Source organism: Vanessa cardui, chromosome 21 (assembly GCF_905220365.1).
Source record: "Vanessa cardui chromosome 21, ilVanCard2.1, whole genome shotgun sequence".
Lineage (NCBI taxonomy): Eukaryota > Metazoa > Arthropoda > Insecta > Lepidoptera > Nymphalidae > Vanessa > Vanessa cardui.
In genome coordinates, this window is record NC_061143.1 from 2,643,620 (window position 1) to 2,661,713 (window position 18,094).

General features: G+C 32.1%; 1 protein-coding gene across 2 annotated transcripts in view; it reads left to right on the forward strand.

Annotated features, from left to right (window-relative positions):
* Nucleotides 1-18,094, forward strand: part of LOC124538722 (atrial natriuretic peptide receptor 1) — a 355,202-nt gene that overhangs the window by 273,007 nt on the left and 64,101 nt on the right. The window contains exons 4-6 of one of the 2 annotated variants that reach the window (XM_047115880.1): nt 2,783-2,996; nt 15,526-15,640; nt 15,996-16,143. In XM_047115880.1, the coding sequence (XP_046971836.1) occupies nt 2,783-2,996; nt 15,526-15,640; nt 15,996-16,143 (477 nt within the window). The remainder of the gene's footprint in view (nt 1-2,782; nt 2,997-15,525; nt 15,641-15,995; nt 16,144-18,094) is intronic. The other variant, XM_047115881.1, reaches the window with a different exon arrangement.

Here is an 18,094-nt window from a genome sequence, read left to right on the forward strand (position 1 = left end):
AATACGAAAACAAAAGGCATTGTAAAACAAAGTCGCTTCTCGCCGTCTGCATATTTAGATATTTTAAGCTGGACTACGGATTTTGATGCAGTGTTCGTATATAAGCAGAGTGGGATAAGAGGATTTGTTTTAGAATACAGAAACGCTCAGAAATTCAACATTCCTAAAAACGCAATCTTGTTATGTACGTAATTGTATCTTGAATGTAAAAGTTGGTTTTGCAATCCATGTGTGAAATAATAGTAATGCCTAAATTAGACACGAAAAATGAATGGACGTCTTCAGAAATAAATAAAAAATAATTGTCATCTATACTTAGCCATCTAAGTCAAAGGTTTAATGATCTGTACCATTAACGTATTGCTCTAATGAAAGATTAAATATAACGCTTATTTAAAATAAAACAAAAAATAATTCATGACAATTTTTTTTACTGATACTGAAAGAAGGCTACACTACTTACGTCCCATGTGTTGCCATCCGATTAGTGCCCGTGTAATATAATAATACATGGTTACTTTAAAAAATGGAATGTATTTGTTTTTAAAATCATTTGTCAAGTTTAATTTAATTATAAACGCAAAAATACAAGCCAAGAACCCAAAACCCAATTAGACCCAATTCTAATATTCTATAAAGAATATTAGAATTATAGATTGTAAATTATGGAAATTGTGTAAATAAAAGCTTCGTTTACAGTATTCAGTCATACAACCTAACAGTCATAACCAATTTAATTAATAAACAACAGCTTTGTATTTTCTGAGGCACACACACTTCGAAATTCCAGAATCCAGGCAATTACTGAGAATTATTCGATAAACCCTTTCGATAAAACCTTTTCTCCCCGACCGGGGACCGGTTCTATCCTCAAAACTTAAGAATCAGCAGCTTTTTATCGAGCCGCTAGAGCAACGAGCCATTCAAATATTTATACACACACCACCGGGAATTTGCATTTGCTTTTTTTGCTTCACTATAATGTTCTATGCGTTCTATTTGGTATATTTGTGACCAACATTGTGTCCAACACTGCATCAGTTCTTTCATACTAAATATTTGGATATTTCAATATAATTATTGGTAACTTTTGCTCAAACTAGTCAAATTTTACACTTCAGAAATAATATGTTATACTATTTTAATTAAGTTCAATCATATTTAGCGTTATATCAAGAGATCTTAATTAGTATCACAAATCGATTTATATAATTAAAAATGTTCAAATACCACACCATGGCTGACATCGGAATTTTCGAATTATTTAAAAGCTCTTAATTATTTTAATTCCCTGCTTCCATTTCATTCGAAATGAGATTTTCATTAATTTATATTTGTAAAGCGCGATGATTAAAATGGACTTCAAAACAAGTGCTTGGACGTTTGAGTATTGGTTTGACTTTTGTGTGTTATAGGAAAACGTCATAAATAAAAATTACCAAATTATCTACTAAATACACAATTAACACTTATTTCATTCTACCATCCACCATCTGATGATGACTACTCGTTAAATATCCAATAACCCTTACGTCCTTAATGCAACTTATCTTGAGAACTAAAATTAAAACTGTGCAGGTAGGTAAACTGACTGGATTCACCCTTCAAACCAGAACATATTAATACTAAGTAATGTGTGAGGGTATAATATATGATGAATGAGTTATTTCCTACTCAGACAGGATTACAAAGTCCTAACACCAAATAAACTTAAAATTTAAAAAATCTTAAAATAAGATAAATTTTCTCGAAGTTTGAAAGCATATTTGTTAAATTGTATTTTAATCTTAAAATCTCACTATTTAGTCCATCTTCTTTTCATTATGCTTTCATTAAAATGTTTATTTTAACTGAAGACACTTCTTGGCGGTAGGACTTTGTGTCTGGGTAGGTACACCCACATCAGATATTCTACTACCAAACTACAGTACTTGGTATTGTTGTGTTCCGGTTTGAAGGGTGAGTGAGTGTAACTACAAGGGACGTAACATCTTAGTTCCTAAGGTTGGAGGTGCATTGGCAAAGAAATGAATGGTTAATGTGACCACTTACCATTAAATGGCCCATATGCTCCAACCAAGATTACATTTTTTAAATAGAATATTATTATTAGCACGGCACCTTTGCGTATGTTCTTAAAATCTTTACCACATCATACAATTACATTTTTTTTAACAATTAGGTTGCTTATAATGTAAAGTTTAATTATTATTCTGCATGTTTTTGTTCTTTTAAATTCTAACATAATTGTCGGTTTTTGTTATAAACTTTATATATGATACTGTTACCACTTTTTGTAACCACGTAATAAAGAGACGTTTTTGTGCTATGATAATTAAAAAATATGACGTCGGGTACAAGTGTGTGGGTGAACCCGTTTTAGCATCAACCCAGCAGTTAATTTTAAACGTAATAAGCATGCTCGGTATTCTTATTTCAAGCACGAGTGAGCCAGTAACTACAATAGGGACACGAGCTGTTATACCGTATAGATAGCGAGTATTAATGAGGGAAGAGTTAACACTAATTATAGTACTAATGTCTTTAGAAATAAGGACTCAATATCAAGTGGCGCTTACACCTTTTTATTGTTATCTTTTATGACATACACAACAAACATTTAGACATGGCCTACACAGATTATTAGGAAAAATTGATCGTATATTATTAATTAGTCCTTGCTATTTATATTATAATTAAATTAATATGCTGATCTATTTATGTGTTGTGGTTTAGTGATAAGCATTATGAATATTATTTATATAAATATTTGTTGTTACAGGAATTTAGTTGGCGGAAGTTAGGTATGCTGTACCATAACAATGGCCCTTCATCAGGGAAAGGGAACAGCCCTTGCTTCATGACCCTCAGTGCTGTGTTCACTGTCCTCCAGAAGAAAGAGACGGTCAACATTCCGAATATACCATTCGACGAAACCAACGTCACGACCTCCAAAATTAAACATCTCTTGCAAAAACTGTCCCTCAGTACGAGAAGTAAGTATTGTTCCTAGCACGCCAATTAGAGCAAGCGTTATTTATTGGTGACCAAGGTTTGGCCCAATACCTTATTATAAGGGAAAACATCGTGAAAAAAATATATATTGGATGAAATATGTACTAACAATTAAATATTGGAATGGTAGAATGAGCTCCTAATTCTATCAATTAACCTTGACCCAACAAGTAAATTTTATGAGCTATTAATAATTAATTTAAATATTTATAGAACTAACATTATTTTTAGAACGGGAAGTCCAACAATAAAATTGTTTCTGAAATTCGATACATCTGCGACTTTTAATCGGAATGTCTAAAAGAGTATAAAGCTTGAAAATCGGAAGGAAAATTCACAATAGTTTGCAAGTTAAATAAAATATGTTAAAGTTATTATTCAATTGTCGTGTTTCATTTAATTGACCTTAAACGGTACTATTTGGTATTCAAGGCGATTATGAATATAGAGCGAATGTAACCCGCGTTGCGGTATGTCATACATTACGTATTAATTACGTTATAGTTATTTATGGCAACGAATTACTATCATTACTTTCACTTTTGAAACAATTTCATAATGAAATATATGTAGGTACTTAAATAATGCGGTTTAAATTATCGTATATCAATAATAATCCTTGTTACATTACCAGGTACATGCGTGTGGTTTGACGGAAGATTAAAGGTTTCCGCAAAGCATTATTGAATTGCCCTGTACTTTATTTGTGTTTATATTTTGTGATATATATGCAAATAGGTCACCTGGTCGTAAGTAGTCACCACCAGCTACAGACATTGACACAGAGTATGAAATATTAACCATGCCTAACATCAATGCGCCACCAAACTTGAGTACTCAGATGCTATGTCCCACTCGCCTTTCCAACTGGAACCCAAAAATACTAAGTATTCGTGTTTGGCCTTCCACAAAGCCCTTCCACCAAGTAATTGTCATTTAGGTATTTAGTTAAACGAAGGCATTGTTGAATAATTTCACGTGTCGGTTGATATGGTCGGTTCTATTCACCAAACGGCCTTGAAGCTTGACGGTCAAAAGGAGGGTCGTTGGCAACTAAGCTAAAAATATCTCGTTTGAATTCGTTCATATATCTTATTATTATATGGAGCTGCTCACGGAAACCCCCTTCACGTTAAACTATCGGCCTCTATTAACAGATACTAGATAGTCATTTGTTTTTTTTATATTAGTCATTTATCCAAATGTTTATTTTACTTGGTGGTAGTTTTGTGCTAGCCCATGTGGGTAGGTTCATCCTTACTGATGACGTCATATTCTACTGCTTAACGCGTATTCAGTATCGTTGTGTTCCGGTTTGAAAGGCCAGTGAGCCAATATAACAACAGGCACAAGCAGCTTAGTTCCTGAGTTTGATTATTCGATATGTAAGGAATATTTAATATTGGGAATATTGTCAGTGTCTATGGACCGTGGTGACCACTTACCATAAGGTGGCCTCTAGATATATTGTAAGCACGAGTGTCACTCATACTAATGCACGCGGATAATTTGACGGGGAGGGGCGTGCACTCCTCTTTAATAAATCTCTAAAAGTATGGTATGCAAATTGGGATTAGGAATTATTTATTGTTATTATAAATGACTCGTTCAAATTAAATATTTGTCTTGTCATATTAAAAATCATCTTTCAAGCATTTATCTTCGCAGCCATTAAGAGAAACAATTAGGTTTAAAAGTAACCTCGTGCTCGTCTGAAAGCCATCTTCTAGACAGTTTTATTACCAGTTAAGCTATTTTTTATGCGAGTACATTCACAAGAATTTCAGTTGCATTGTCTTATTTTATTTTATATTTTTAGCAATATAGTTCTTAATTTATTTACCTTTAGTTACAATTTTCATTGTGATTTTATTGTTTCTTACGTTGGGTATTTTTTTAAATAATTTTGATAGTTTCATACCCAAAGGCATGTTATTCGATAAAAGATTTTATAGATGATAAAAAAGCGTGGAGTTAATACCTGTTGACTTCCAAACAGGATATATTAATTTAAATAATTGTATTTAACTAACTTCACTTTATATTTTTTAAAGGTTGAGAAAGAGTAACTACTGAGTTTTTTGCCGAGTCTTCTCGGTAGAATCTACTTTCCGAACCGATGGTAGCTTCAGTTAATTGTAAAATGACGATTCAAAAGTAGTTGTAAAAGCCTATTTGAATAAAGTTTATTTTGATTTTTGATTTTGATAAAGGGCAAAACGGAACTCTATTGCTAAAACTAAGCTGTATATCCGCCTCTCACTAGGCTGTGTCTTATAATTATTTAGAAAGTTAAAATATTCATACTGTTTGGTATTAGTAATAACAAAATATTAAAGTTGTCTTCTTCTTATTACTGAATTTTCCACCTCGCACTTGGCAGGTTTTATTTACTAAGCTTATAGTCACAACATATTATACTGCTAGTTATTTGTTTATGCTTATCAATTGTTAGATACCCTCAGCTTAATTCTATACATTGCATACCTATTGTCTGGAAGAAAGATGATGATGTAGTACTTATGACGTAAGAGCTTGATACAAATAAAAATATTTCCGCATTCACAATATTGAAAGGTCCAAATAAATAAATATTGGACACCATCACATACATTACTCTGATCCTAATGTAAGTAGCTAAAGCACTTGTGTTATGGAAAATCAGAAGTTGTGTAGAAAAGTAATGAACTTTTTCTTTTTGGACGACGTTCAAAGGGACTCGGCCGGGAATCGAATCTGGGACCTGGGAATAGCGTACTAATGAAAGCTGGTGTACACATTACTCGACCACGGAGCACTCACGACGACTCATGAGGTCCAAAAAAATCATTAGAATTTTATTTTAATTAAAATAGATAGCTTTTTTGATTTTCGTAAACAACTAAATTTATTGTTTTTGGTTTTTCGTAAATTAGCCTAATAAATTTTTATGGCTTTTTTATTTCTCAAAAAATTCATGAATTGACCGAAATTTATAGTTCTTACTGTTTCGCTAAAAGCAATTTCTGTTAATGTTTGTAAATAATTAAAACGTATTTTAAGATTTTTATCTAAATAGCTGATATAAATGTGCTATAAAATTTGCAACCAAAATTTTTTCGACTGAAATAGTTGGTAATTCGCGTATGTCTGGGTTTTTACAAACTCTAAAAATTTAGTAAAAAATTACACGAAATTAAATAAAATAGTAATACTTTGCGTGTTAAAAGTTACTAATTTATTCGTATATCTACCTGATGTGAGGGCAAGACCGGCCGGTGGATCTTAAGCTACCAATATACACCAAATTCCAATACTTTACTTCTTAGTGTTGTTGGATTCTGGTTTGAAATATGAGTAAGGCCAATGTGCCATCAACCATCGTTCCGAAGATTGGTGACGCGTTGGTGATACGATGTCTGCTTAATATATCTCAAAGTACTGAGATATATTAAATGTAGTACGCCTACTTGCAAGAAATAACAAAACATCTTTGACGAACCAAAACAGCGATATTGAAAAAATTAATCAGAAAATCACCACAAAAATTTTCTTGGGCTTGTGGTTATGATACATTTCAAGCTTAGCGTAAAGGATTATTCTAACCCAAGGTGGATCTGATGAACAAAAGCAAGGTGTTGGAATTATTTGTCATGTCATGTAAAGATGCCTCTACGAAATGCTTGGCCTATTAAAAAAATATCAATTTCAATACTTAATTTGAAAAAATCAATTATTGCATCTCAACAATTCAGACCTGTTATAATAATTAACAACAAGTGTGAACACGGGCTTACAGATGATTCCGTGTTGCGGTCACTTCTGCTTAGCTTGATCGAATCTGCTTCGCTAGTTCGTATTTGCTTCGATTGGTCGCTTCTGCTTCGCTTTGTCACTTGTGCATTTGATCTTGAACAGCTGTTTGGAGCTTAAGTTTATAAGGCCGTTATTAATACATACTCCTTAGAGAACACTAACGTAACAGCTGTGGGTTTCTTTGTAATTCAGTTTTCGAATTTTCTTGCTACACTTACCTTAATATATTTTAGAGTGATTTTTTTTATACACCCGTTACATTAAACCTTATTATATTTTTATTAAATATTATTTAAAAGAAATATAAAATATGAAAACCGAAAAATGAAATATTTCATTTATATATACAACAAATAAATAATATAAAATATTTTTCAATAACATATGTCACAATCTAGCATAAAATTAAAAATGACCAATTTTTTTGAATGATTATATATATCCAATTACATGACAATGTATATTGATTCTTCAGTAGTTTTTAGGAATAACATTACGTTATAACATCAGTGAAATTCTGATTTATCGTCCCTAACAGGAAGACTCAGCTCCGCAGGATCCGCGTTTAGAAAAGTTACAAAAATATTACTGGTACCGCGTGCCTAGTATATTTTCGTTATTTTCATGTTATATCTGGGGTAGTGCAAATATTGAATCTTTTTTTATTTCTCAAAAGAGAGCTTACCGATTATAATCTTGGAACTACTAACTCCCTTCAGGATGTTTTTGACTTAATAGGAACTCACATTTGCGTCACAATATATACAACTAGCGACCCGGCTACGGGTGCAATGCTCATACTAAATATACTGTGGAATTTGTTTATTTACGACATTATATTTTCCATTAATATATACAAAAAACTTTTTCTCGAATCACTCTATCTATTAAAAAAAATACATAAAAATCCGTTGCGTAATTTTAAAGACTTAAGCATACATAGGGACAAACAGCGGTAAGCGACTATGTTTTATACTATGCAATGATAATGCTATGTATATCAACAGTAACATAGATCACTTTGATAGAATCAGTGATAATTATTGATTACGAGAAGTGAGGATTAACTAATAGCGCCAACACTCCGACTCCGCAAAGTCAATAAGCCCTAGGGACAAGCTATTGGTATCTATATAAAATTTACGCCAACATTTTCATCTTCACTGATACCATAAATTCCAATAATTTGTTAAATCACATAAATAAATAATGCATATTTTAAAATAAAAGTTAATACTGTTGATAAAAAACCGTGGAGCTTATATTTGTTGACTTTTAGGCATAACAACTTTTATTTTAAACGTCGGAAAAGCAACTCCATGGATTCTTGAAGGCTTCAGCAAAATCAGCATCCAAACCTTTTTCATGCCATATATATGTCAATAAAGTATATTTTCTTTTTGATTCTGGGACAGGGAGAGAGATAGATATTCGTAGATACGAAGAAAGATATTCCTATTTTGCAATACTCGTAAAAGAAATACCGAAGCGCTAATATTATTATTAACGTTTGTAAAATAAAGCGGTCGCATTGCTTTAAAGCGATGTCAAAGCTATAGGGTTTTATTATATCGTATCGATTTCAAATCACTGGATTAATAGGCTTCACAATATGAGTGTGAAAAGGCTTATAAACTATTAATGAACAGGCTAATGGACGCCATTTCTATTGCCTTTCTGTTATGTGTTTTCTCGTCTCACCTTTTGAAATCTTCTTGAATATTTTCCTTATTTTCGTCTCTTTCTAAAATGTTTATTTATTATATTACCGGGAATTTTTAACTGCTTTTGTTTTATTTTTTATCAGATATTTTGTTTCTATTCGATTTTACGACTCCATTACATCTTAAAATAGGTTCTCTCATGCAGAGACTTATATGTTATACTAAGTCCGAGGCTTCGTACTGTTACGAAAAGGCTCTACATAACAAGAAGTATCATAATTATTTTAGCTAATATACACAAAGAATTATTAACTAGTTTTTGAGTTTATTATACAAACACCACGGTTGACTTTCTTATAAAATGTAGTGTTCATTGAATTATGAACTTAATTCATTAAAAATAAATGGGTGACTTATTACTACATTCCATTTACTAATTGTAGTTTTAGTTGGAGCTCGATATTTTGGCATATCGAACCTCCTTTCTCGTAACGTCTACACTGACACTGGAACGATCTCTTTTTTTGTAGCTTTTATTTGTGACAAAAAGGTACAGATTATTTCGCCAATGTTTCGTGCGATGAAGAAGATGCGATAGAGATGGATCGGTACGGTCGACATTACAGTCTTAAATAATTTTGAAGGCATAATAGTAGACGGATTGGACCCACACAATAATAAGATAAAAATAATAATATAAAACAACTTCTATTAAAATGCATAAGAACAATCGCAAGATAATTTACAACTTAATTTTATTACGTTCAATATATTTACCTTAATATTTACAAAATATACTAAACACAATCATTAACAAACATGCAACATTAATAGGACGAGGGACTTTAGGGAAAACGTCGTATATGGGATGGATGACTTTGGGGCAGGCGACCAGTATATTTCGTCATGGTAGCATGCGTAAGCGATCCCGTGGCGTCCGCCGAAAGACGGAGAGGGTACCGCTGGTTTTTTAATGGGTAAACCCGGTATGCTTGGGCGAACACGGCGTCCAGAGCTCCGGGCAGTACCACCCCCCCCCCCAATTTCCATCACGTGGGGGAAGAGCGTAAAGCATTTTTCCAGCGATAAAAAAAAGGCGACCAGTGGTACGATCTCGGGAACAGTTATAATGCCGTCAACATCTACCCGCAAACATCAGTCTCGTGAACAAGACATTCGTAGATATTGTCGAAATATCGAGCTCAACCGAATAAAAATACATGGTTAATATCCCGTTTTAAATAACCATGTTAATATAAAATATGATATGTGTAATTGACTAAAATAATTATATAAATTGTAAGGAACACTTATCAAAATGCCGTATCATTTTCGATTAACAACATTTCACGTATGAGATACGAAGTTAATAGTAACAGAATCTTAATTTTTGATCTTTAATTAATATAATAATAAAGAAATAAATTATTCCAATATTATTAACGACTTACATCGTTTATTACATGAAAGAATTTCCACCGATAAACACAAGGCCGTGTCTATTTATCGAATTGGCATTGTACTGGCAATTTACTTACTTAATTGCCATTGCACTGCCAACTTGTTATATCTCGTGCTTTTATTAACACTAGCTCATGCATTTGAAAGAAATATATCATAGTTTCGCGATAAATCAAATAATATCATCATACTAGTATATTATACATATATGTGTGTTTAAAAAGGGTTAAATAATCAATCAATCAATCAGCCCATTTTCGTCCACTGCTGGTCATAGGCCTCTCCAATTGCACGCCACTGTGATCGTTCTTGGGCTACTCGCATCCAGCTCCTGCTAGCCATCTTGCGTAAGTCGTCACTCCACCTTGTTAAATAATTAATGTCTAAATCGATTGCCCAACAAATGAGTTTTTTTATAGATAATGTAGCTGTAAGAAATATTAACTATTCCCAACATCGTTAATGTGCCACTGACCTTGGGAACTAAGATGCTATGTCCCTTGCGTGTCCCGTGCGTGTAGTTACACTGGCTCACTCACCCTTCAAACCGAAAGAATAACTGATGAGTGGGTGGTACCTACCTAGACGGGCTTGCACAAAGCGCTACCACCAAATAAGTAATGACAGCGTTATGATGAGAAATTAGGTCAGGTCCCGTAGTCTACTATCGTCTCCCCAAGAACACTTAGTAAGAGGGGATAATAGGTATCTTATATATTAATAGCGTCAGCCAATTTTTTGTCCCAGTGATTATGGGACGAAAGAAATCGGCTATGGCCTCGTTTTGAAGAGCTGCCGTAGATGTGCAAAAAATTATTATAATTATAAAGATGATTCTTGAATGCAATTTACTAAATTGTTAAGATTTAGCAAGCGGTTTATTTTAGACAGCGAAATTTAAGGCCGGTTAGAGAGCGGTACTACGTCTGCATACGAAAAAAAAATGAAATACGTAAATACTCCAATTTTAACTAAACTAAAATAAAGTTCCATCATTTTCTATCAAATGTAAGACAGTGATTTGATACTTATGATAAAATTAAATCAAAAGAAAACCTATGATAGGTTTCAAGTTTCGCGGGCGACACATTAGTACTACTTCTTCAAACGTTGCATTAAGTTGGAATGTACTTTCGTGATTATTCTTTGTCATTCAATCAAAATAATATATTAGACTTTAGTCTAGAAATCTCGTTACATTTATTCCACGCTATTATCTGATAATAATTACAGAAATAGTAAAAGTGAGCCTCAACTCTTGTTTCTTTTATTTTCAAACAATTTTGACATCTATTCGTCTTATCTTGAAAGCCAGATTTCTATTAATTTTTTGTGATTGACAAGTAGCTTGGTGCAAGTTAGCATTTAGGTTACCTACCTTAAGAGGAAAATGTCCTATTCCTGGTGACTGTAGTTACAATTGTCATTTCATAAACGTCCTCAGATTTTAAACGACATCCATATTATGTAATGTGCATTAAAAGCCACGAAATATAAAAATCTATATTACTATACAGCACTTTACCCAACCTCAGGAGGTCTTAAAAGGATTCCATAGCCCATTCGATAGCCCATCCGTTGAGAATTTTTATAGTACATTCAGCTATAATCACGGAATAGTAACATTTAAGTTGGGTAAAAATAAAAACTAGTGTATAACTTCTGCTTGTTAATTTTCTACAACATTCATATTATTAATCTAAATTACATTTGTTTGAGATATAGTCTCAACTGTAAATACCGTTGATTGCAGTTAAATACTAATTCGTGAATGCTGTTCAGTAGAAAGACGTAACATAGCGTGAATACATTGTTTAGTCAGACATCTTCCAACTGAAGATGCTAATGGAAAGTAACCCGTGCCAAATGTGATTTTGAAATATGTTAAAGGTATTGCAATATTACCGTAGCAAACCAAACAATTTGAATTGAACCTTATGTCAAAAGGAATAAAGTTAAATTTCCCATGTCAAGATCGTTGGCACCTTACAGTCTGACACTTGATATGACCTAATGATCTTAAATTACTTCATCAGTGCTTGCTTTGTAAAATTAAGACTATGGAAATATATAAAACTAAGTAAGAGAGTTTTAAGAATAGGCAGGAAGCCTAAAGATATTTAATTTATAATGAGAACATAAATATAGCAATAAAAGGAAAAACGAATTTTCTTTATATATAAATAAACATATTCGGTACGTGTGTTTGTAACTGAACTCCTCTTAAGCGATTGAACCAATTTCGATAAAATTTGATGGTTTATATGGGGCGAGCTATTATATGTATAGAAAGAGACATAAAATAACCAATGGTAGTTAGAAAGAGACGACATGAAATTTAACAGCTACGTAATTTTCAAACGAAATTATAATTATCTAATTACTGTCTATCCATGCATTTGGATTGTAAAATATGTATCTAACTAATTAGCCATTTGCTTTTGTGGTATCTCATATAAATAATTGACTTCCGCGTCTATTTTCAACTTCGGTATTTTAATGATAGCTAATAATAGCTGGCAGTATTTACGAACAATATTTACAGCAATACACGTTAGCGCGACCTTGAATTTATAAACTCATTAATGTTCGAACGAATAATAATCGTTTCGACAATAATTTGAATTTAATTTTCGAACGATTTCAATAATTTGATTTTTTATTTTATTTTACCAAAAAGGTTTTAAGAAATGTTTGAACAAAGACTTCGATTTAATCTTCTTGTATACGTATAAATGACAATTTTACTCTTACTAGCGCCCTGGTTTTGCACGGGTGCGATGCTGATACTAAATGTACTAATGAATTAGTTTATTTGGGACATCGCATTAGAAACTTCTAAAATTGTTAGCATTTCTTTATTATACTGTCCATATGTTATATACAAAAACCTTTCTCTCGAATGACTCTATCTATTTAAAAGAACTCAATCCGTTCCATAATTTAAAGATCTTAGCATACATAGGGACAGACAGCGGTAAGCGACATTGTTTTATACCATGTAAAGATAAAAATATCGAAATATTATATTCGATTTTTTTTTATTTGGTTGAAGAATCATTCTATTTCGATATTGAAAAATAATATTATCCGAACAACTATAGAAGTATACCAGTCGTCTAGCGATAGTTGCGAATAGGATCGGAACCCCTTGGGCAACAAGCTTATCAGGGTAGCAATCTATGCATTATTATGTACCCAACGAATTTGTTATGAAAGGTTGAAATGTAACTAATAATACCGTTCGAAAAATAAGCATATATAGTACGACACAACTTATGTAGCATCGGCAAAATTCGTAAAACCGATCACATCCGAATTAAGTACGCTCATCCAAATTATTATCAATATTTAATTTATTTTGTGAATATGATCTTTACACAAACGTAATAACTCGTAATATCGTATGACCTATTATATTTGTCAATTTGACACGTCGATTTACATGCACTTGATATCTCGGGTTGAATTGATGCAAGAATCTATAGCGACGAATAGCTTCGAATGGCGCGATAGGGAGCTATTTCTATTGGTTGTATAAATCGGCAGTAATCGGTTTTATTTAATTTGCCGATGTTACATCTAAATTGTGTCGTATTATATGTATGTATTTACATTTGGTTAAAAAAACTTTAAATAGCTATTATAAGGAGTCATTCTTACATATATAAATAAAATTTTAACAAAAAGAAAAATCGACTTCAAACAAAACACTATTTTAAAACAAATGAATATGCACGAAAAAGTAATAAAAATAATTGCGTATTCAACATATTTTTTAGAGTCTTCCTAAGTTAAATGAAATGAAAAATATTAGACTACTTAAAAGTCGATTAACGATTATATCATGTAGTTATAGTTATTGGTATATTTGGAGCCGGTGTCAGCCACGGTGCCCTTGCCCCAACAATCAAAAGAAAGAAGTCCGTTGATTGATCCAGTATATTATTGTGTAAAAGGTAATTTGTAAAAAACATATTTATCAAAGTATTCTCGTATTGTTTTTTGATAGATATACTGTAGGGTTTTATTGGCTGACACCGACTCCAAATATACCAATAATTATAACTACATGATATAATCGTTAATCGACTTTTAAGTAGTCTAATATTTTTCATTAACAAATTCCAGGCTTATTTATATATAATTGAATAAAACGCCTAATGTACCAATATATTTTTTGGTTATTAGTTTTGAATTTACATACGACTGTTACTCTTGTAAAGAGTTTTTATATGTATATTAAAATACCCTTCTGATTCAGGATGGCCTGTCCCAGACAGGGTTGTATCTTATCTATTATTATCTAGTCAAATTTACTCAAAGGCATAAGATTAGCCTGCCATTCTATAAAAGGGTTCGAGTTTTTATATCACAAGCTAATCAACCTACGTACTGTTTCTGTGGAAGATAAATTTCTTTGGATTTAGTGCCTCATTTATGTGTTATATCTAAGAAAATAAAATAGATATGTGTGTTATGTTACAGATGTGTTAAGTTTTAAAGAAAACAAGAATACTTTGATCACCTTCTTTTAAAGAATATGTAAAGGTATCATGCTGAAATTAATACTAAATACCATTTATATGATCGCTAAAATCTGCGATAAAATCAAACCTCTAAAACTACACAAACAAAAGATATGGCTGTACTGTACTATACAGCCATATCTTTTCTTTCAGCATGATACCTTTACATATTCTTTAAAATAAGGTGATCAAAGTATTCTTGTTTTCTTTAAAACTTAAAGCAAATCGCACGTCAATCATATCAAAATCTATAGGATTCTTTCTGCGGAACTATAATCATGTTATTTAGCTAGAAGCAATTAATTATAGTTGTAGTTATGGATGCTCTCAATGCGCGATTTCTACTTGCACTTACCCCGTTATTTTATACAGACTCTAAAATAGTACAAATTTTGTTCCTTTCTATATCAATATATTTTTTATAAGTCAAAATAATATCAATTGTTTATATTACACTCAACTAAATAACACTGGTCCAATATATCTTAAGGAGTCCTGAATAAAGATGGTGAAATCAAGATCCCAGTATTACAGAATTTAAATATTACACAATTAGCAATTAAAATATTTGAAGTGTTGTATCAAAATGTACTATTTATGAATTTTCCTTAAATATTTATTAAAATTATTCTTATTAAATATTATTAAATAAATGTAACAAACACTAAAGAAATATATAGTACTGACTTATAAAGTGTTATTTGACATAATTTAAGAACATTATTAACATATGACATGACATGAGTGAACGTAACAGTGAAATGCATCTCATTGGCTGGGCAGCGCATGTTATCTTTGAGAGTGAGATACACATACGCATAAGAGTGAGCAAGACAGAGAACGACATAATGGCTGACCGGACATAGCTAGGCATTCTTAATTATTACTTTTAAAATGTATTTGTAAACACACACAATGATTTTTGATCACTAAATCAATAATAAACTATTAAAATTAAAAAAAAATTAAATTTGTTTTTTTAATCACAGTCCTTTTTTATTTATTAAATTGTGTTGTTTATGGGATAACTGTAATTTTTTATTATAAAACTTTATTCACAGTTGTGGTGGTGTGCGCTAATCCGAATATTGTACGCGAGATAATGCTGGCAGCTGAGGATCTGAATATGGTTTCCTCGGGAGAATACGTCTTCTTCAATATCGAACTATTTTCTAAGTAAGTATTTTATCCACTTATGGTATATCTAGCAACAGCCTGTAAAGTGCCCACTGTTGCATTAAGGCCTCCTTTCTTTTTTGAGGAGAAGGTTTGGAACATATTCCACCACGATGTTCCAATGCGGGTTAGTGGAATACACATGTGACAAAATTTCTATGGAATAAGACACATGCAGGTTTATTCACGATGTTTTTATTCATCGCCGAGCACGAGATGAATTATATACACTACCTGGGTTTGAACCCGCAATTATCTGTTAAAATGCACGCGTTCTCCCCACTGGACCATCTCGACTGTTTATACCCATAATAAAAAAAACAGAATTTAAATTTACCCTAATATTTTTCTATAGCTTGGCGTCAGCTTCGTCCAAAGAACCCTGGAAGGTTGAAGGGGATACAGACGAAAGAAATGAGCGAGCGAGACGGGCGTATAGTGCTGTCCTCACTGTTACCAGTCCTGCGCCAGAGAAGAAAGAATATTTAGAATTTTCTGATCAGGTACATTTATAATTCCATTTTTTGAATACAATAAAACCCGTTTAGGCCGCAATTTGTCACCAATGGCTTTGGGTCACGTGACACCAATATCAACCAATTAGCTCAAATATCTTCTGAAAATATGCTACCATACTTCTTCCCCCAATACGTAAATATACAAATTACTATAGGGTTAGCGGTAAATACAAAATGAGAAAAATATGCCAGAATACCAATGCAGTTATCCGTATATTAATTCAACCAGAAATAAAGTTTTTCATTATTGTGTGTCTGTGTAAACGTTGATCGTATGTATACTAATTACATTGTTTGTGCACAAAGGAGAGGTTAAGAACAATTTACTCTCGTAAGTTCCTGTTGCTCCTGTGTCTTGTCTCATAGTACTTATTGTAACCTCAAGCTTGAGAGTTTGCGTTTACTTCCTGAACTAAAGACGCTATATAAGTATTTTCGCTTGTAAAAGACTATCCTATTTTCAACAGAGTTCAATTAACATTTTATTCATCATTCTATTCGACTATTCCTTTGAAGGGACCTGATTTAGATTCTTAATAAAGGTCTTTGTAAGTTTGAACTTTAAGATTATTAAAGCATCTTCTAACAATATATTATTAATAATCTTCTATAAACTCAAAAGTGACAAACAATTTTAATCAAACGTCAGTTTTCGAGCTAAAAATAAATATTTCTGAAAGTCTCTGATGTAAAACTTTCTACCCACCTGCTTTAAGTTTTAAATAAAATGTTTTTTCAACCGACTTCCAAAAGGAGGAGGTTATCAATTCGTCTGTATTTTTTTTTTTTTTTTTTTTTTTTTTTTTTTTTTTTTGTTTGTTACCTCATAACTTTTCACTGGGTGGACCGATTTTGATAATTTTTTTTTTGTTTGAAAGGTAGTGCTTCCCGTGGGGTCCCATTTTTTTAATTTTTTTTTCCGATGATGTTATCCATGTGAAAACGACATAAGTCTTAAATTTGCATTATGTATATGCGCGACAAATAGTTGAATAACTGAAAATCACGTTAACCAATTTTGATAATTCTTTTTTTATTATAAAATATATACTTCAAGGGTAATTTGGTGAAAGTTTGGTAAGGTTCTGAGCACAGGATCCATGACAAAGTAACGGAACGGAAGGGAACGGAACAATTCTGAGGAGCACGTTAGCGATACTCGGTCAAATCTTTTATTTATAGGTTATTTGGATATTTGAGTCACCTTCCGTAATGTGGTTATGTTTATGTAATTATCATAGTCGAATATTATAATCAACTAGCTACCCACCCCGGCTTCGCACGGGTGCAATACTGATACTAAATATACTACAGAATTTGTTTATATACGACATCACATCGCAAACTTCTAAAATTATCAGTGTTTCTTTACTATATTGTTCATGTATTATATACACAAACTTTCCCCTTGAATCACACTATCTTTTAAAAAAAACCGCATCAAAATCCGTTGCGTAGATTTAAAGATATAGGGACAGAGAAAGCGACTTTGTTTTATACTATGTAGTGATGGAACTCCTATACGGCTCGCAGTTAGGGTGCGATATGGGGCAGAATTTCTTACTATCTTTAATCAAATTTTGTGTATGTGATGTGATGTCATATGATGTACGAAATATAGTTGGTCTTTTTCAAAGTTTTTTTGCTGAGTTCGATTACAGCTCTTTCGAGGGATCCTTGTAGTTTACGCCGCGTAACGTATTAAATCCGCATTTTCGAAAGTCTATTTTTGCTTTATTCGCAAGTTTCCTTTGAAATTGTCCTCGAAGTAGTTTCTGACTCATATAAACGGAACGCTTAATCTATCCATATTAAAAAAAATTAGTTAGTCAACATCAGCTTCACTTAAAATCAAAAAATAAATAAAATTTTAACAAAAAGAAAAACCGACTTCAAACAAAACACTATTTTAAAACAAATGAATATGCACGAAAAA